Below are 20551 nucleotides of genomic sequence, written 5' to 3' on the forward strand. Positions count from 1 at the left end.
AATGTGATCATTTTCAAGCATAACTCTATATCGCTTGTTAGCTCAACAAACTCTAGTGGCTTCCTCTAGGACCCAATGTCGAGTCTTCTGCTTCACTCCCTGCTTCTGACCTACATTTCCAGCCTCATTCTATGCTCTTCTCTTTCAAGTCCTCTCCAGTCCAGCCAGATCAGTGTTCCTGCTGTTCTTCATGGTCATCGCCTTTCCCTGTGCTTTCTCCAGGCCTGTCCCACTAGCCTGGAATGCACTCCCCCTCACCTCATGACTTTCAGAATTCCTCATTTCCTAGGGGTTTCCAAGGCTTAGCTCAAGGGTTGCCTTGTACCTGAGGCTGTTCTTGATCCCCAAGCTACACTGAATTCGTCTATACTTCACATATACTTATTCTACGCCTTTTTTCCTCTGGAGAAGAAACTGTCTCCTCATCCTTAAGAACAAAGGCTACTATTTGTGCCCTCACTTCCTCAGCACCAGGGTTTCCAGTGCTTAAAACATTGTAGGCATTTACTAAATGCTTGGAAAAGTTCAAAGATTCTTGACAAAGCAGCAGATGAAGAATTCCCTTCTCACATCATTCCCTTACTTTCCACCCTGGAGGCATTCTTCTCCTTGGTCCTAGGTTATGGTTTCTAAGTCTTCATCCTCAATCGTCGGGCCCAATCCTACCTTCACTGATTCTCAATATGTGCCTCTATTCTCAAGAAACTAAGCCATCCACTCTCTTTGGAATATTTTATTTTTATTCAGATTTCCATATTTTTATTCATGAAGTATTCTCAACTGGAAAGCCTTTTCCCAGCTCCTTCTCACTTCTCCAAACCCTGCTATTCCTCCTGCAGATCTAGTTCAACTCCCACTTTTTCACTTCTACCCTTTGAACTCACCATTAAGAGGAAGAGAAGTAGAGTGGATAGAGGGCTAATCTTGGAGGAAGGAACGCCTGGGTTAAAATCCTGACTTTTACACATAGTAGCTATGTGATCATAGTAGAGTGATAATGTTAAAGAGCAGTCAATCTCTAAAGCATCTCTTGCAGTAACTGGTAAATTCACAGTACTAAGTTATATACATACATACATACATACATACATATATATGTGTGTGTATATATGTGTGTGTATGTACGCATGTTTATGTATATGTGTATGTATACATACATATATGCATACATATATTTATACATAGATACACATACTGTTCAAATTATCTCCTTGGAATTCAACAATGTGCTTTTCTCATAATTACACTTTTCACAATTTGCATTTCTGACACAACTAGTTTCTAGGCTTCTCAAGGGCAAGTTCTATGTCTTCTCTTAATTTTTACTCTGAAAGAACCAAGTGTTGAGAATATAGCGGATGCCTAATAAATACTTGATTCATGAATTTTTTGAGAGCGGGACATATGGGAGCAGCTGCTCAGATTTACCCAGAAATCCTTCTGAAATCCAGATTTCCTGTGACATCTTATAGGGAAAGGTCACAGAGCAATCCCAAAAATCCGGTCTCCTTGACAGGTTATTCGTCATATCAGATTTTGACTGTGTCAAACCCAGGATGAGGCAAGATAAGAATACTTCTGAGAATTATAAAACTCCCTGATTTTGGTGGCTGAAAAGTCTCAGAATGCTCTAAGATTCAAAGTATGCCAGGAAGATGGCTTGGCTCATTACCAAGATTTATTTCAAAGCAGAGTTGTGAAGGAATGATCTAGCTCTTTGTGGATTAAAATCTTATCCTTAAATCTTATGACAATCAAACTTAAGGAAATCAAACTTGTCTTAGAAGTGGTGCTCATAGCCCAGGAGGCACTTATTAGGATTAGAGAAAAATGCCTACTGGAGAACTTTTTAATCTCACCATGATTTTACATGCTCACAACAATTATGAGACCCTCTTTCTCTGCTGAAGGTATATACAAACAAGACAGTCATTCTTCCAAAATGAAAGTCAGAAAGAAGTGAAAGAAACCAAAATGAGTGTTATGCTTTTTCCTAGTCTATCACATCAAAACAAAGGCTTCCAGAGACCATAATGTTCATCTTTCAACCTTCATGTGAAATTCAAACAGATCTGTCCAAACAAATGGGAAGACTTTATTCCCCCACAGAAAGATCTTCATGGGAGCAGCATAGTGCCACTGAAGAATACTGGGTTTGGAGTGAGGACCTTGAAACCTTACTTCAGCTCTGGGGATCCTGGGGTCTTAAAAGGTAGTGGAGGAGGGCAAAGAACCTCCATATGTAAATTTATCAGCTTAAGATATTATCTTTCACTATTCCCATGAAGGAAACTTAGAGCACATTTAGTACAGTCCCTTAATTTTACAGATGAAACTGAGACCCAAGAAAGTAAACCACTTGGCCCAAGGTCAAAAAGTTTTATGAGAACACGAGATGGGACCAGAACACAGGTCTTCTAATTCCAACCTATATTCTTTCAATTCTACTTCATCCATATGTTTAACTTGATTCTCTCCTGCCACATGAAACTGACTTCAATTTTCCATGAAAACTGATTGTAGGAACAGAAGAGAAAAGGTCTGGCATAAAATAAGAAGGACGTTGTAAAGATTATCTGGAGTACTCTGGACTTGTGAAGAAGGGTGAACGTTAAATCCGGAGTCAGGAAATTTAGGAGGAATCAAGAAAAATGTGAAGGTGAACCATTTTCCACATCCAGATTCTACTTCTGGCTTCTGTGAGAAGAGGTTAAAGTGGAAGGAACGAGATCAAAGAGAATCAATGAGTCAGGATGAGAAAAGGAAGACTGAAGAAGGGAAATGAGAAAGTGCTTGGCAAAGCAAGAGAAGAAAGAGAAGGTGAATGAAATAAAGTGGTGCATAAAGCAGACTTGGAGTGTGGTTGGTGCTTGGGGCAAGTGGTGAAATGGCTGGAAGCCTGGTAAGGGGCAAAAGCAGGCGGGTTATAGAGGTGGGACTGTGGAACTGCAAAGGCTCCAAGAGGTGATAATAGGTTTAGATTTTTTTCAATAATTTAATTGCAGTACTAAGACAAAGTTACAAATTTATAGATCCTGGATGCTGAGTTTATAACAGCAACCTGAAATTTGTGACGAAAGCCCCACACTAGCCTCTGAGACATAGGCTGATCATTTCTTGGGTGCCATCCTTTTGTAACTTATGAATGTAACATTCCTGAAGGGAATATGAGTATTTCAGGAGTCTAGATTTCATATCTAGTTGCAGGGACAACGTTGCACTTTAAAAAAAAGGAAATTTTCCTTTGCCCACGAAGATGGGTCTTCTGGAGTAACATGATCATTCTGTAAGCAATTATACTCCCTAGAACAACATGCCCTAGTTAAATTTTATCAGAAATGATGAGCAAAATAGTTGGTGACTGAACAACTACAACGTGCACAGCACCATTTCATACTCAGCGGCCCCTTTGTGCAACCTTGGCCAATCTATCTGCCAAGAAATTCAGTGACAAAGCCCATAAAACACTCTGTTCATCTGTGACTATAACAGTCCTTGCAAATGCCACCTATTGTGTAGGTAGTGTAGAAAGGTTCTGACTTTAATTTAGATCATTCCTAGCTTAGTGGCTTTGTGAAGAGGTAGAGTTGTACACATTGGTGAGATAGCATTAATTTTTAAATTCTCTCTTCCAGGATTTAGGTTTAAATAATGTAGTGATCTGACCCCCTAAAAGGATTCACTAGAAAACTTCCTTTCCCATGGCAGCATGGCATGAGTCGGAAATAAACTATGCATGTGACATGAAACTCACATGGCAATGATTTGGAGTGAAACTGCTAAGCTGCAGTGTGGGTTCCACTTGTGCCAAAGGCACTAAAGTTATCTGAGATCTTAAACTTCTTGCTACTGTGTTAAAATAATTTTCTAAGGGAGCTTGGATGCTGTATAGTCAGTGCTGATATGAGGAAGTGAGGACTTCTACTGGATCCAACCACTGTTGTTGCCAAGGAAACAGATGTCGAGGGAAACAAAGATCAGAGAAAACTTTCCCTTACAGATCTGCCCTCCATTTCTATGGAAACCAGAGCTAGCAGCCAGCAGCAGAGGAGTTCCCACTCGCTCTGATTTCAGAAGCAGCAGTTCCCAAGTCCTGTACCAATGGTATCGGGATCCGGCTGTTTCCTCCAGCAGAAAGCTTTTTAATTCAGCAACAAGAAAGCTCACTGTTTTAAAAGTATATTCGTGGTTTGTATATTAGGAGATTCAGGGTTCTATTTAAAAGAAACTTTATCTATTGAAAACTAAAAATAAATGAATAAATTTTAAAAAAAGAGACTTTAAATCTAATTTGTTTGACTTGTTCTTCCGGGAGAGGGCTGATTGAGACACGTCCTTCAAGTTACCCCAAGCTTGGGTATTCTCTGGCCACATGATCAGTCTCATAGTCCCACTGTGTAGACAACCAGAGAAGCTCACTCCCAATCAGGCCTCAGACATCACATACAGCTGAGAACACAGGTGTCTCAGTATCCAATTATCGATTCATTAAAAGCTTACTTTGGTAGAATATAGTAATATCGTATACTTTGATAAATATTAGTTCATGTAACTCTATAACTTACGTAAGTTAAAAAAATGCCATGGGATTCTAGGATCCTACAAACTCTGAAAGTGATAACCACAATGAGATCCCATCCTGGAGACATTATTAGCGTAGACTCACTCTGATTCTAATTAGGATGTTTGGGCTGATTAGTCTAAAAGTGTCTCCTTACTTGGTCGTAGCTCCCTGTGGCTACCATACTGCCACCTCTTGCTCATCCAGGGTCACTGTCACCCCAAGTAAAACCTTCCATCCTCTTAGCTTTCTGTCTTCTCTCATTGCCAGCCCCTCCCCAGTGCCTCCTCTCATCTGCCACCTCTTTCAGGGGCAAACTCTGAATACCCCACTTCTGTCATTAACAAACCATCCCCCTTCACCAATGATTTCTTCAGGTAATACTTTTTTCATCTTCTGACACTCACATAAACCTAGCCTCCTCCTAAAGACTCCTGACAGAGTCTTTAATGCCTCTTCCAACCTCTCCTAATCCCTATGGGACTCTGCTCCTTCACTCTGCCTAGATCTAACTAAAAATATCCTAACATCTGTTGGCCTCCTGGCCCTTCTCCCTCCTTTCACAAGAAGGAAGGAGCTCTCAGCTTCTGTGAATACTCCAAATCCTGCACTCATGCTTGGTAACTTCAACATTCATGTTTCCTTCAAACACACTGTCCTGTCAGGACCCCAACCTCTCCCACTCTCCTGGCCTCTGCTTCTGCTCGGTTTCTGCCACTTCTAACCACCATCACCTTCACCAGTTCTAGCCCATGATCCTGAACTCTGTCCTTCCCTCTTCTGACAGCTGTCTCTTCTCCTGAATCTCTGACCTTACTCTCGCTATGTGATGGCTCTCCAGCACTTCTACAACAAACACACACACATAGCCCTTCTCCATCACAGTGGGGATTTTTTGGTTTAGTGCCTATAATTCCCTTTATCACTCACCTCTGCATCATAAAATGACTAGAGTTCTCCACGCTGACCACTACCTCTGACAGGAGGATTTTCTTGATCCTCCACAGCTGTTAGTGCCTCTGCCAAACCCCCAAACCACTCTATTTAACAATGTTTATATTTTATATCTATCTATATGTGCGTACACTGTCTTCCCCAACAGAACATAAGCTCCCTCCGAACAAGGAAGGGGGTTTGGGTTTTTTGGTCTCTGAATCCCCAGCACCTCCCATAGTACCTGGCACAAAGAGCCATGGCTGACTTCATGCATCCTATGTCCCAGCCCAACTCCTCCACCTGCTACCTGTGGCCTTTGCTCAGGACATCCCCAGTGCCTGCAATGCCCTCTGCTCACCTCCCTCTCTTAGGATCCATAGCTTCCTTCATCTCAAGAAGCACCTGCCTCAGACAGCCTTTCCTCACCTTCCTGGCGGCTGGCGTGCTCCCCTCCTCCGTAAATTACCTGAGGTGGACTTCTCAGTTTACACCGACATTCCGCACCTTCCCCCAAGTAGCAGGTAAACTATTGGTGACAGGGAATCCCTCTGATTATTGCCTCTCTTTCCCCACAGCCTGACCCACACTAGGAGCTTACAAACTGAAATGAACTTAACCTAAATTCATGCTTACTACAAGCTCTAATCACTCAAAAGCCTTACTTTCTCTCCCTTAATAGCTAACCAGGTCACCAGCACATCTCCTTATCCCGCTACTGCTTCACACCTGGGTCTCCCCTACAACCACCTTCTGTACTCTATTTCCCCAGCAATTTAATATTCCTTGAGAAAGTCATGACAAATTCTCATTAAACAGCAAAGCCTGGGCCCATATTGCTGCCTGGCAAGCCTGGAGGCCTTCTTCTGGATTTCTCTTTTGCTTCTTTCACTCCTCCTGTACTATGATCATCCGTGGAGATGTTCCTGATGCCTTCAGTGAAACTGAAGTTCCTTGAACTTCAGGATCTGTCATTTAACCCTTTGATGTTTACTGAGTTATATTTCTTTAAAGACATATTATAATTCGCACTTTTCACTGATTCACCTTGACTATCCCCACCCCAACCCTACATACACACACACACACACACACACACACACACACACACACACACACACACACACACACACCAATTACTCTGAATTAAGGAGAGTTCTTCCTGATATGCAAATTCCTCCATCTTAGTTTGACAAACAGCACAACTCACTCCACTTCTTAATCTTTGCATAGCCACCAGGCAGGCCAACATACCCTACAAATGAAGTTAAAAGAATAAATACTGTCTTCATTTTATAAATATGGAAAATAGATTAAGGGACTATTCTCACTTCACTGAATTAGTTGGTATTCCTAACCATCAGTCACAAGCTACTTCTGTCAGGTCAACAGTGACCCAAGGCTGTGACTGAAACTCAACATGCTTCCCTGGTGTCATGGGGCAGATACAGGTTCAAAAGGTCATCGTCTGACCTCCCAGGAACATGGTGGAGATGTTGAGCATTGACAAGTCACTGGCTTCTCTTACTGCGTCTACTTTAGTACTGTCAATAGCAGTGAGAAAGAATGAAGTCAGAATTCTATCACTCACTTTTCAAAAAGGTCTGCTTTGTTGTTGTTGTTATATGGGATAGACAGGGCAGGGGTGGAGATGGAACAGGGGAGCCATGTAAAAACAAAACACTTCAATGACATTTTTTAAGTGTAAATAGAATCTAGAGTTTAAAATGAGAATAACCACAAGGTTTCTCAAAAGTGAAATATAAACTGTCCTAGCTATTGACTAATATTTCATATGGTTTGTAATTCCTGAGCATAAGAAACATCTCTTGCTAACTTGATGAAAAATTGTAATGAAAGCCCAAAGCCTCACAGTTCCTCCTATGAATTTCTGTTCCAGCGTCTCCTCAAAGCTCTCCTTGAAGTGTTAGTCAATGTTTGTGTTTGGTTACTTCTGCAGATGCACTCTAAGTCTGTAAGGCATGTCACTCACCTTAAAACTGGATCTGATATAAAATCAAAATCCCTCCAAATCAGTAGTCTCAGGATATATCAAAACAGTCCAGATCACACCTCCAACATGCAGAACACAAGACGAAGGCAGTCAGAGAGAGGAGAGCATGGAATGGCCACACGGGAACTCAGAGAAGCAGGGAGAATGCATCTTGTATAACAATGAACAGAGGTCAAGGCACACACTCCCTCCCTCAGTGTCAAAGAACAGGACACCAGAGTTGGGAGCCTGCAGTCTAGAGGGCCTGTGTGCAACCACACCCCGGGCTCTACCTGGGCACTGATCTATGTTCATCCTATGCCCTTCAACTGAGGCACCTGTGCAGCCATCACAGCCAGGTTCTTTTTGACAAATGCTAAACAAGTGGTCACCAATCTGGGCTTGAAATCCCCCTAGGTGTTTCTAATTTTTAAAGAATGACATAACTGTCAATATAAAACACACTGACTTGAGGGTCACCAGGGTATAGTGGAAAGGGCCCTGCTTGGGAGCCTGAGGGCTTGGATTCAAATCTGGATTCTACAAATTACTCTCTGCAAGCCTTTGGGTATTTCACCTGTCTGGGTCCAAGTTGCCTCATCTGTAAAACAAGGAGGTTGTATGAGATGATGCTACAGTTGCATCCAGCTCTAAAGCAATCTATGAGCTTATGATTTATGAAAAAATAATTGTAGGGGACATAACATTTCCTTGGGAGAGGAGAAGACGCATGACACCTGGTAAGAATCCCACATTGTTCTTTCTAAAGCACTTGCAACCACTCCTTGGCAAAGTCTGCGGGTCTTTACCTTAATGCTACAAACAAAGGCCCCGCACCTGGGGAAATCTATGAAAACTTTGTATGACAAGAGTCATTTTTCTGTCAGCTGGAGTCTGTAGACACAGCCTTGGCGATGGAACAGAGAGCAGCCATGCAGAGCAGTGAGGGAGGCCCATGGAGAAGGCTCATGGCCAACATTTTAAAACGTAGCAGTCACTGTCCAGCTTACAGCTGCCCCCTCAGTCACTGCATCTTTGAATGCGAGAGTCAGAGGTCAAGTAGTTTATGAACAGAACTGTCTGGCAATTATGGTTGTAAAATAAAAGTGATCTTCCCCCTCCTAGGAATCGAATTTCTTCCACATAATCATTTCAATACACAGGTTCTAAAAATGTGAAGAGAAAGTAAAAGATGCTTAGCAAAAATAGTTCTGGGAAAATTAGCTTCATGGGCAATTCTATGTGGCAGGGAAACAATAATAAAAGTCTTGTCACTTCTTATATCACTTTAAGGTTTGCAAAACACTGTACATATTATCTCATTTTGCCTTCACAGGAGCCCTAGGAGACAGGTGCTGTTACTATCCCCATTTTACAGATAAGGAAACTGAGGCTGAGAGAGGCTTGTTCAGGGTCACACAGCCAGAAAGTATCAAAGGTATGATTTGAATTCAGGTCTTCCTGACTCCAGACCCAGCAATGTGGTGACCCTAGCTTCCTTAGAACAATGGACTCTAAGTGATAACGACGGCCCACCTCTGCCATGTTGGGCACAGGAACTTTCCTTCCCCAGATTCCTGTTTCCTGGCATGCAAAATTAAGATATTGGATTGTGTGATGTCTCCAGCCCCTTCCTGCACTAACAGTATACCATATACTCATGGTTTTAGCTTCATAAATATAGAGTGCTCAAGTCAGGAAACCTTTCCTAAGAATGTTTTTTAATGTTCTCCAGTATCTTGAGGGACACATGGACTGCTACGAGAGAAACGATGAAGCACTTGGCTCTTCTTTCTGCTGTGGCTAAATACAGGGAAAGGCCAAGTTTGGGCAAATGAGCTGCTTAGGAAAAATGAACATTTATTTTCTTAAGCTAGTCATAGAAAAACAGACTAGACAAAATATTAGCCAACCAAAGAGGACCTGCTATGCACCCAGTTACATGTCCTCAAGGGAGCCAGGCTCCTGATTCCAGGACTAAGAACCAGAAGAGACCATAAGAGCTCACATCATCCAAGCCCCTCCTTTAGAGTTAACTGAGAAGGCAGAAATGACTAGTCCAAGGTCCCAGGTGCTCCAAGCTCACATCTAACATTCTTATCTCTTCCCCCAGCCTCAGGCTGCCCTCCCAGTGATAACAGGAGAGAAGAGAGGCAAGGTTTGGGCTAACTAACACAGGACAGAACCATGACAGGCCGTGGAGACATGAGGATGGTCAGATACACAAACTAACACTAAAACGGGGAAGCATCTCTTATCTCACCACTGGATAAGTCCTCTGGAAAGAGAATCATATGCAGTATGAACTCTGAGAATGACCCAGGAAGGTTCTTCTCCCTCCCCACCAATTTTCTTTCTTAATTAGTTAGTTCCACATGTAACCCTTCTAGTTTGTCTATAGCAGAGGCAATCTTGGAGATCCAGAAAAATTAATGAAGACCACAGCTGGAAGCACCGTCAGGGACAAAGGGCTAAACGAAGTCAGGATCTTTGCAGGGAGGACCCAAGGGAAGGCTTTCAGTATGGACAGCAGCACTCGATTCTTTCGGAAAAGTTTTCATGTACACTAATGCTGGCATCCAGAGACCACAGAAGTTATGAGCACTGTTTTAAAGATCAGGAAACTGAGACTCAGAAAGAAAGCAAATCTATAAACAAACTCCCCCCCAAATGAGGGGCACCAGCTAGCAAACAGCAGTAGCACAGGCTCCCTATGCCACCCTACAAGATATATATGTACTCTCAGAGAATGAGAGTACTACTGGCTATAATGGCTGCAGGCAGCACAGACGGCAGCTGTTTTTAAGGACTGGGAGAGACTGTGTGGTTATTAAATATCACAGCCTTCAACACCAGTATGAAAAGGAGGGAGGCTCCTCTATCCACAGAAACAATGGCTGCAGTATTGAAAAGTGAGGATAAAGAATGGATTCCAATGTGGCCCATACTTTCATGTCAATACTATTTAGTGGGTGGCTCCCTCTGTCTTGACGCTCTAACAGGCAGGCTGTAGAAGAGATGGCCTTAAAGGCCACAAAGGTAAATAGAGATATGTTTCAAAAACAGAGACCTCTGATAAAAAAAATTCATTTAAGAGTGCTTACAGCCAGCATCTTAAAAGAGAAAAATGTCTGTAGCTAAGAAAGGAAGGGAGGGAGGCAGGGAAGAGGAAATGGCAGAAAAAAAGAACTGGAGGGAAAGGGCAGGGAAGGACCAGAAAAGGGGATGGGAAGGGAAAGGGAAAGGGTAAAGGGAAGGGGAAGGAAAGAAAAGGGGAAGAGGGAAGTGGAGGGGAGGGACAGGGAATCATGCTCAGCATGATTGAGGTGTTTATGGTAGCTCCACTCTAACCCAAACATATTACCCCTTTACAATAAAAACAGAAGCATGCTGGTGAATCTGTGATCCATGATAGGTTCATTTTAAAGAACCTGGTTTCTCTTACCCACCTGACTTCTCAAAGGGGACAATATCCCTTTTCCCAGTTGAGGGGAAAACCAGCTTACTCACTTGTAGTCCATCGTTCCAGGCTGTGACTGGCTACACTGGTGAGTTTTCAAGGTGAGGTGATTACTGCCTCACATAATCAATAATGTTTGGCAAATGCTGTTACCACATAAGGTCACACAGACAGATACAGGCAGAGGGACCACATCTCAATCCCAAAGCACCACACTAGAAGAAGTGATGAAAGAATTCAAAGTGCATGCAAAGAAGCCTCCGCTGAGCAGCTGGGAGCCTCCAAAAGGCCACTCACACGCTGCTCAGGGACATATGCAACAATAATCGGGCTGCTTACCCACTAAGCACACCAAGAACCAGGTTAAGGACGAAAAATGAGCCAAGGATGATCAGACTAACAAAATACACCCATGGCCATTCCCATCCTATTGCATCATTTACCTGTAAAACGTAAGGAAATTGGTTACAAGTTATCCAGTCACTAAAGAGCAGAGCCCCAGCTGCAGCTGCCACACCCCTCAGGCATTTCCTCCACCAGCCAAGGCTGGCCTGGGCCTCTCTGAGTATTTCCCAATGGAGCCACTTCTACTCCTGAAAATGAGACTACAGGGAACCAAGAAGTTGGCCTTGTTCTGTCCTTTCAGACCCTTTCGGTCAAAGGGACACAATGGTGACAAAACTGCCCATTTTAAAAAGCTAGAAAGGGAAGGCAATGGATAAAACTTCAATTATGAACCACATTGTCAATACAATTTAGTCAATTATCTTTTTTATGACTTTGCCTTCCTAAATGTCAGAGAAAGGCAGTTTTCCTTTGAAAAAAACTCAACAATGATTTATGTCTGCATAGAACGAGAGAAGGGAGATATACGTTTACTCTATATTCACATACTGTCTAATTTGTTGAATGTGGTACCTTGTCAGAAATGGCCCCCACTTAGCAATGCCTGTGTGGTCTTGGCAACTGTCCTTGGGGCTCTGCTTTCATGATGAAAGAGGTGTCGCTTACCCGCTCAATACACCAAGTACAAGATTTAGTACGAAAAATGACCCAAAGATGACGAGACTGACAAAATAGACCCAGGGTAACTCAAATCCCATAGCATCATTCATCTGCAAGAAATAAGATGGGCTTAGAGAAGTGGGTTATTACAGAATTTAGTAAGGAAAATTCAGAATCAGTTTTTTAAAAAGCTCAAGTTTTATATTAGAGACAGAATTCTACACATTCTTCTACACATTTCCCAAGATTTGAATGAGAGGCAGCAGCAGTAGCAGCAAACGCACATTCACTACAACACCCAGCACACACACAGAAATGCTGAGGGCAACATTCATCTTCCCAAGAAAATCAGACTTTGGACACATGGAAGGACAGGAGAACAGGGGTTTTTAACTTTCTAAAGGGGATCTGAACTGACGGGTGAATTTCAGAAAAGGTCCTCTAACTGGACCAAGGAAAAAGCTAATTCCTAAACTGCTTTGTCGGGAGCTGCATTCATGACAATGTAATTGTTGGATACAAAGACCTGACTGCCAACATCTCATCAGGGTTTTTTCCTCCTTCCTATCTTTGTTTTTCCCTAGCATGTGCAAATATAATCCTCCGTCTGAAGGGAAGGAGACAGAATGGAACAAGCAGTTCTACAGCATCTACTACATGCCAGACACTGTGCTGAGGGCTTTTCACAAACATGATCTCATTTGACCCTCACAGCAATCCTGTGAGATAGGTGCTGCTATTACCCTTATTTTACAATTCGAGAAACTGAGGCACACAGAAGTAAAGTGACTTGCCTAGCTCACTCAGCTAGTCAGTATCTGAGGCTGGATTTGAGCTCAGGTCTTCCTTGAGAATGGCACTTAGCCTGAAATGCTTAGTAATTGAAGGCTGTAACGGCCCACTTCTGGAGCTCCCAGATTCTGAAGAAGGATCCCTCAAGGATACGTTTGTTTTAGGTAGGGCATATTTGAGTCTCTGAAGTTTGGCCATGTGGAAGAGAAACAGGTCTTGCTCTGTTTAGTCTCAGAGAACAGCCCAAGGAACAATTAATGGAGAGAAGCTAAAAAAATCTTAACAATGAGAGTAAACCCCAAGTGAATGGGTTACTTGAGAAAGTAATAGGTTCTCTGCCTCGAGGTCTTAGAGTCAAAAGCCTAGATGATCATTGGGTGGCCAGAGTGATGAGTGGGTGTTCTTTTCCCCAAACATCAGTGCCGAATCAGATGGCCAAGGAGGTCCTTGGCAGCTCAGAGAGTCTGTGCAGCTCTCCCTATCCTCATGCTGGGTTACTGAAAACATTTGGATTGAACCAAAACTTAACACTGTAACAAAAATGCAACATCCCTTAAAGGTCAAGTTATACTTGTCAGGGAGCTTCCTGGGGCCGTTTTGGGACCTGATTTGGCCAAGCTTGAGAGAAAACCAAGTGACAGATTCCAAGCATCACAAAAAGATTTTGAGGATGCTATAGAAATATTTTTGCCTTCTTCTCCCAAAGAATTCTCTCCCGCAGCTCTTCTCCCTGCACCTTCTAAGCCCTCTGTAATTCTGAAATGAATATCTGAACTATGCCTACAAGGAGGGATTCTGGAGGAGAAAGGAACCCTTGAATCTTCACCAATTCTTGAATTTAGAGCAGTAGAAGCTAGTGGGTCTGAGCCACACTCAGAGAACTGGAAAGTGCTGGATATGTCTGGAGGAGTCTAGGCTCAAATCCTAGCTCAACTAATTAAGCAGTGTGACAATGAGCAAGTCACTTCACTTTGGGGGCCTTGGTTTCCTCATCTCTAAAGGGAAGACACTGGACCAGACGACCTCTAAGGGCACATCTCACTCTAATGCATGATCCTGATCATAGACAGTCTGCAAAGTCAGTAGACAAGTATTCATTAAGCTCTCACTATATGGCCAGGCCAAGTAAGTGAAATCATCAATGCCAGGGGGCAGAGCAGAGTGCTACTGTCCCCTTTGCGGTGCAACATTGATACCTTTGGCACCAAAAGGAGCAGCTCCTTTAGGCCAACTCACTCTGAATCATTAGAGTGGTTCGTAGAGTTACCCTGCAGCCCAGGACACAGGCCAATGGACAATGGGTACTTTGAAGCCCAAAACCAAGTGGAAAATTCCTGAAGTTGCTGATCAATGTCAAGCAAGAACAGCTCCTTGCCTAATACAGAAAATGTAATCAGAAGAGAGAAAGCAAATTTTAGCCGTATATTAGGAAAGGTTTGTCTAAATATCTGAATCCTCCTCCTGCAAACAGCTTCATCTCCTCCTCTGTGCCGTATAAAGGCTGCCTTGCTTGTGCTTCTCAAACCTGATCAAACCTGAATACTTTCCCAAAGTCTCCTATTAAGCTCTTTCCTTCAGGTTTTAGCTCTACAATGCTAATGAATTTTTCCACGTCAGTCAAATGAGGAAAATAACAACAAGCCAAAACAACTCAACATCTGTTGTTGATGTCTAGGGAAAGGACATTAAATCCCCTGGGAAACACCTGTTTGGACACATGAAAAGTGACTTGTTTAATGCAACTCCTATCAGTCTGCAATATCACACACTGGTACTTAAGGTAATGAAGAAGCCAGTGCTGAGCCACAATTGTTTATCTAATTAAGCTCAATAAACTAATCTGAGCAGAAAGGTAGAGGGCAGGCCTTCCATATAGACACTGCTGCCTTATCTGGTGCAGAGAGAGACAGATCTGTAACCCGATGCAAAGACCAAAGGCTCAGAGGGAGGAAGAGATGCCCACACCTGGACGACTAAGCCCTAATCTTAGATCCCAATGCTTGGAGTTCTTGTGATTTCCCACAGCTTCCCACACTTGAGCTTTCTTCCTTTTTATCTCAAGTTTTCTTGGCTGGAAGGTGCCTCTAATTTTAGGTTCCCACTTTACTAGCAAGGCTGAATAAGAATTCTCTTTCAAAAGATTTATGGGCAAAGTGCACTATGGCTTCTACTTGTACCCATCCCCAGAGCTATTCTATAACCACACAGTTTCTGGGGGAACTGCAGGAGGCAACATGGTACGATGGAAAGAGTTCTAGGTCTTGAGTAAGAAGACCTGGATAAAAATTCTGGCTCAGCAACCTGCAACACCTGGGACCTAGGAGAAATCCCAGAAGTTTCCTGTCTTCTCATTAGTAAAATGAGGGGTTGTGCTAGATGACCTGTGACACTCTGCACATTTAAAATCTAATTGAAGTGCTACCCATCTCCAGAAGGAAAGGCAATGGACTCTGAGGGTAGATCAAGACATTTTAATTTAAGGATGTGGCAGATGCAGGGAGTTGTTTGTTTAACTATACATGTTTGTAATGGAGACTTTGTTTTGCTTCCTTTCTCAATCAGTGAGAGGGGGAGGAGCTGGGAATGTGAATGAAAATGTGGATCTGAAAACAAAATTGAATTTTGAAAAGAACTAATGTTAAGACCACGACACAGAGGACTCATATGCCTTTTCCCTGTAAGCATCTAGAACCTGGGCTCTTCTAAGAATTTAACATTTACGAAATAACTTGTTACTCAAAGAGTGGATAACCATGAATTTATCTATTGCTACCAATTACAAATGGAGACAGTCTCTGACAATGAATCTCTGCAAAGCCCAAAGATCTATGTGCCCTCTAGCTGAGAACAATCTTTCTCTCTCCAAAGGGTCACATGGCAGCACCTGGAACAGTAATACTATTTGATGCCAGCTGCCATTTACAGTGCACACTACAGTTTGCAAAGCACTTGGTACACAGTGTCTCATTTGGTTTTCATAGCAATTCCATGAGCACTTAAGATTTTTCTGCTTTTTCTTCTGTGGAGTAAAAAAAAAATCCCATTCATATCTAATAGTTGTTAGCATAAGTGTTTGGCAGATGGGGGCCTTTTGTCCATATCTGTGGAGAAAAGACTTAGACACCAAATATTCTAAGGTTTCCAGGCACACTAGGGAGGGGGCAAAATGAGCCCAAAAGAATGATTTTTGAGCAGTCTCTAAGAGCACTGGTCATGTGAACCCAGAGCAAGGGATCATTACTCATGATCAGGGCACATGTTGTCCTTCCCACCAGGAGAGTGAAAGGTCCTTGAATGCAGAGACCATTTCATCTTGGCCTGCAAAGGCTCAGCACTTAGCAGAGGGCCCATAAATGGGAGACACTCAGTATTTGTCCAAGCATACTGTGTAATATGTCAGACATCTGAAGAATTGTATTCAGTTATGAGTGGTACAGCTTTCAAAATAAGTTTTTGACTTTCACAAACTGGGAAACACTTAAAGAAGGCCAACCTCTACAGGTCTGTGGAAGACCTTGAATTCATACCCTATTTAGAACAGGGATGTGTAGCCCAGAGAAAAGAAGTCTTAGGGTGGGAGAGTGGAAAGGAACAACAAGGGATCTACCTTCAAGCATTTGCAGTGCTGTCCCCTGGAAGGATGGGACTAGCTTGGCTTGACTTAAAAAGGTAGAACCAAGGTAATGGGCAGAAAGTGGAAAGAAGCAAATTTGAGCTTAATGTAAGGAAGAACTTTGCTAACAATTTAGAGCTATTCAAAAGTCAAGTGGGCTGCTTCAGGAGACAGTGGGTTCCCATACCCACTATCTTCAAGCACAGGCTAGATGAGGTCCTTCTTAGAACACTGTAAAGGAAACAGTTTCTCAGATATGGGTTGTATTAGATGGTCGCTGGTGCCATTTCTGACACAAGAATTTTAGGATTTTTATTATCTCCATTTTACAGATGAGGAATCAGGCCCAGAGAGGTATATGACTTACTCATGTTTTCCCAGCCAGTAAGTCTGAGAGGAAAGATCAGATTATCAAGTGTCTCCTGACTCTGGTTTCAGCACTCTGGATAGCTTCTGAGCTACACAATGATGACTCATACCAAAGGTCAACTGGAGGGGCTTCTTACTGATTTAAAACTATGTTGGAATTTGGCATCCCAGAAGTACTTATGTGTTATGAGTATGAGAATTGCAGAAAAAAAGAACAACTAGCTGATAAAATGGAGAGGTCAACCTTGTGCCTGAGCTGTTTGTATGTGGGGGCTTTCTGAAGGATTCCATGAGCCATGAGTCATTATTATTTTCAATGGGGAAAAAAATCTTAATCCTAATTAACCAACAACCCATGGTCTGCAAATATCAAAGAGGGAACACAGTTAAGTTCTCTATAGAGCCTGTGTCACTTTTGGCTCTGAAGAGACTTTTAGACTCTACAGCAATCTCCCCATCAAATGGAAATGATACCTAGAAGAAGAGCTTTGTGCTGGCCTTATCCATATTCTATGTTCACATGTACATGAGTTCCTAAATGTCTAAATGAGAGAAGGCAAAAGTTGGAAGGGATCAAAGAGGCCATGAAAATAAGAGACTCAGAGCCATTCAGCAGACTTCCCTATGGGTCACCCAGCTCGTAAAGGGGCAAGCTGGAAGTAAGATCAAGATCTCTTTACTCCTAGTTTATTGAGGTCTTTCCATTTTGCCATCTTGCCTCCAAGTCTAAAACACCTTTTGTAAATAAAATTATACTTTTGAGTGCCCCAGGAACTCCCTACTTAAAGAAACACATTAGTGACTTTTTTTTTACACTGGAAAATTCTTTTGTACTGTGAATAGCCCAGCTGTCCCATCTTTGCCTCTCCTTGATCACTTTCCTCCTTCCAATCCACATCTCCCCCCCAAAAAAAATTGCTTGAAAAGTCTAAATTAGAGGACAGTGAATTTCCTTAAAGTGAACCCATATATATTTCATTTTCAAAACCTATACATGACTTTTCACATATCCTTGGAATTAAGGCACATATGAGATTGGTAAAACACTTCAGGGACATATATGAAATTATTCTACTCAGTGATTATTCCCTTCATTAAAAATGGTTGAAAGATCTGTTTAAGCATTTAAATATATTATCTTCCTCTTTCAGGAAGTATTCAGAAAACTTTACTTATAAATAACAACCAATTCATACCACTGATGTAATTAGACATGTAGAAGTAATGAGCCAGTTATGGGACTAAACTCAGTGAAAAAACAAACATACAAAAATAAAACTAGTTGTGATCATACTTTTCAATTTGGTTCCTAAGAGAATATAAAACCCTCTCTGCCTTGGATGCCTCTGGGCTGCCCTGGAGTTGCAGAAATGTCTTCCATGTCATCAAATTCTTTTGACTAGTTGGACCTACAGTACATCCCAGAGTGCAGAAAACTGAGGCCTAGTGAGTCAATAATGGCTGACACACTTTGGGTGCCTAGTGGGTTTGTACTGAGGGGAGGCTGATTTCCATCTATCCCTGTGCATCCTTCAAAGAAAATCTCTATCCCTGGGAGCAAAAAAAAGTAATGGATATTAATTTTAGGAAGATAAACACTGTTAACAAAATCAGACTTCCAGCTCACCATTTCAGAAGGAACGGACACATTTATCCCATGGATCCAAAGAGAGTCTGGAACTTTCTGTTAAATCAGGCATTTCTAAAACCTCAGTTTGCTATAAAACTACACTCTCACAGAAGAAGTCACGATGTAAAACAAGTCCCCTGGAAGAAGAGAACTTAAGCTCCAGGACTTAATCACCTCATCTATAAAATGGGGTGCACAGACTAAATCAGTGGTGTTAAACCCAAATAGAAATTGGGACCACTAAAGTGTACATAAGGATCCCTGGAGGCCACATTCTGACTTAGAAAACTACATAACAGTATCTATGTTTTATTGTATTTTTATTTATTTTCTTAAATATTTCTCAACGACATTTTAATCAGGTTTGGGCCACACTTAGCAGTTGTGTGAGCATGGCCCACAACATTAATACTTTTGGACTAGATGATCTTTCTGGTCCCTAAAAACACTAAAATCTCTTAAAGTTAGACAGATTTTATCACCATCACTCCTCCATAATTGTAGTATGAGTTTAGGGAAGTGCAGTAAATGAGTCATAAAAATGACTATCTGGTGCTTCCTAATATCTGCCAGCGTTTGTTCCTTCACTTGCAACACTAAAAGGTGAATGCAACTACACAACATTCAGGGAGTTCCATGTGCATCTGTCCCAGTATCCTCACTCACTTCTCTCACAAGTAGGAGACCCCACCAAAGCAAAAGCATAGGTCAGGGAACCAGAATCCACAACATGTCCTGAAGTAGGGAGGGGCAAATCACCTTTACACTCCACAGAATCTGTCCTTCCCCACGGGATCCAGGGAAAACATGCTATGATTTCTACAATAAGAACTGCTCTTCCACAATAAAAATGCCATTTAAAATAGCGAGTGATACTATCATTATTGTGAAATTATTCACCAAAGAATTGTCATATTAACAATAATAACAGTAATTACCATCAATTTAGGCAACACTTTAAGGTTTTCAGAAGAGTATCTAGAAATTCCTTCTACTGCTGAAGGCCCATGGAATTTCCTTTTATCTTCTCTAATTATACAACTGATTATGTTTTCACTGAGTGTTGGGCAGCAGAAAGCTCACAGTGAAAGAAAGAATTAAGGAGAAAAAACGAAATATAAAGATCAAAATTCACCCTACTGGTTGAACAGTACTGCGTCAGCGATCATGATTCACCTTGATGACAAATGGAGCTGACTAAGCAGTCAACAAGCATTTGTTGAGCCCGTGCTGGGTGCTGCGGTCATGGACACAAAGGTAAGACAGTCCCTGTCCTTGAGGAGCTCACATTCTACTAGAAAATTCAGCCAAGAAAAACCATTGATTTTGTCTTTAAATAAAATGAAAAAAAGTGTTGTTTTTCCTAAGGTATTCTCTAGGCAGTGTCCTGGTTTGAGTGCTTGTCTGGAGTGAGTCTAGCAAGAGAACATTTAGCTTCTTCCTTGTAACTTAGAAACCTTAGGAAGAGAATGTAACTGAGACCTCTGAAGGTTGCTGATTAGAAAGCAGGCCCTGCCCTGAGGAAACCTTCCTCCGCTGGTTTGGCTTCATTCTTCACCCAACATACAGGCATCTTGAGCAGTCACATTCTAAATTCAACCAACAAAAAATACTTTAGATTCCTCCCTAGACACAATTATCTACGTCATAAGGGGTTTCTTTGGAAATGTAAATGACAGAAAACAAACTGACACACAAGACACACACACAATCTCAGGCACGCTTCCAAGACAATTTAGAAAGACAGACAGAAACATGCTGAATGATGCTTAAACCACATTTATCAAATTAGACCTAAACTTTAGAGAGAATAATCACTTTTGGGTTCACCTTCTAAACACATACATTACCCTCTTTATTGGCCTTCAGGTGAGTCAAAGGGGATATTTATCCAAGTTTCTTTGCTCTCATCTTAAAAAGGCCTTTTTACTGGCTTAGTGAAACGAGACTCTTTAGAAAAGTTGTGCCATGCTATCTCAGCTGTCACAATGCCTGGGGCTCTGTGCCTTGCTGGAAGATGCTGCTCCTTTATTTGAAGGCCTATGATATATGCAATAACCATTCACAAAGGTAACTGAGGATCAGGACCCTGGTTAGTTCCACTTGGACTAAGATGCAGACTCAGAATGGGTCTGTGGTTTAGGCTGTTCTGTATCAAGGAATAAAATAAAATAAAAATCATAGGACTTTTATAT

At 42.0% G+C, this 20551-nt stretch overlaps 1 protein-coding gene across 12 annotated transcripts in view; it reads right to left on the bottom strand.

The window, feature by feature from the left end:
- Positions 1-20551, bottom strand: part of CACNA1D (calcium voltage-gated channel subunit alpha1 D) — a 351834-nt gene that overhangs the window by 165559 nt on the left and 165724 nt on the right. For 10 of the 12 annotated variants that reach the window (XM_072599051.1, XM_072599049.1, XM_072599046.1 and 7 more), the window contains one exon: positions 11287-11390. In XM_072599051.1, coding sequence (XP_072455152.1) covers positions 11287-11390 — 104 coding nt within the window. Of the gene's footprint in view, positions 1-11286; positions 11391-11958; positions 12063-20551 lie in introns of all 12 variants that reach the window. The other 2 variants (XM_072599048.1, XM_072599044.1) reach the window with 1 other exon arrangement.

This window comes from Notamacropus eugenii, chromosome 3 (assembly GCF_028372415.1).
Source record: "Notamacropus eugenii isolate mMacEug1 chromosome 3, mMacEug1.pri_v2, whole genome shotgun sequence".
In the NCBI taxonomy this organism is placed as follows: domain Eukaryota; kingdom Metazoa; phylum Chordata; class Mammalia; order Diprotodontia; family Macropodidae; genus Notamacropus; species Notamacropus eugenii.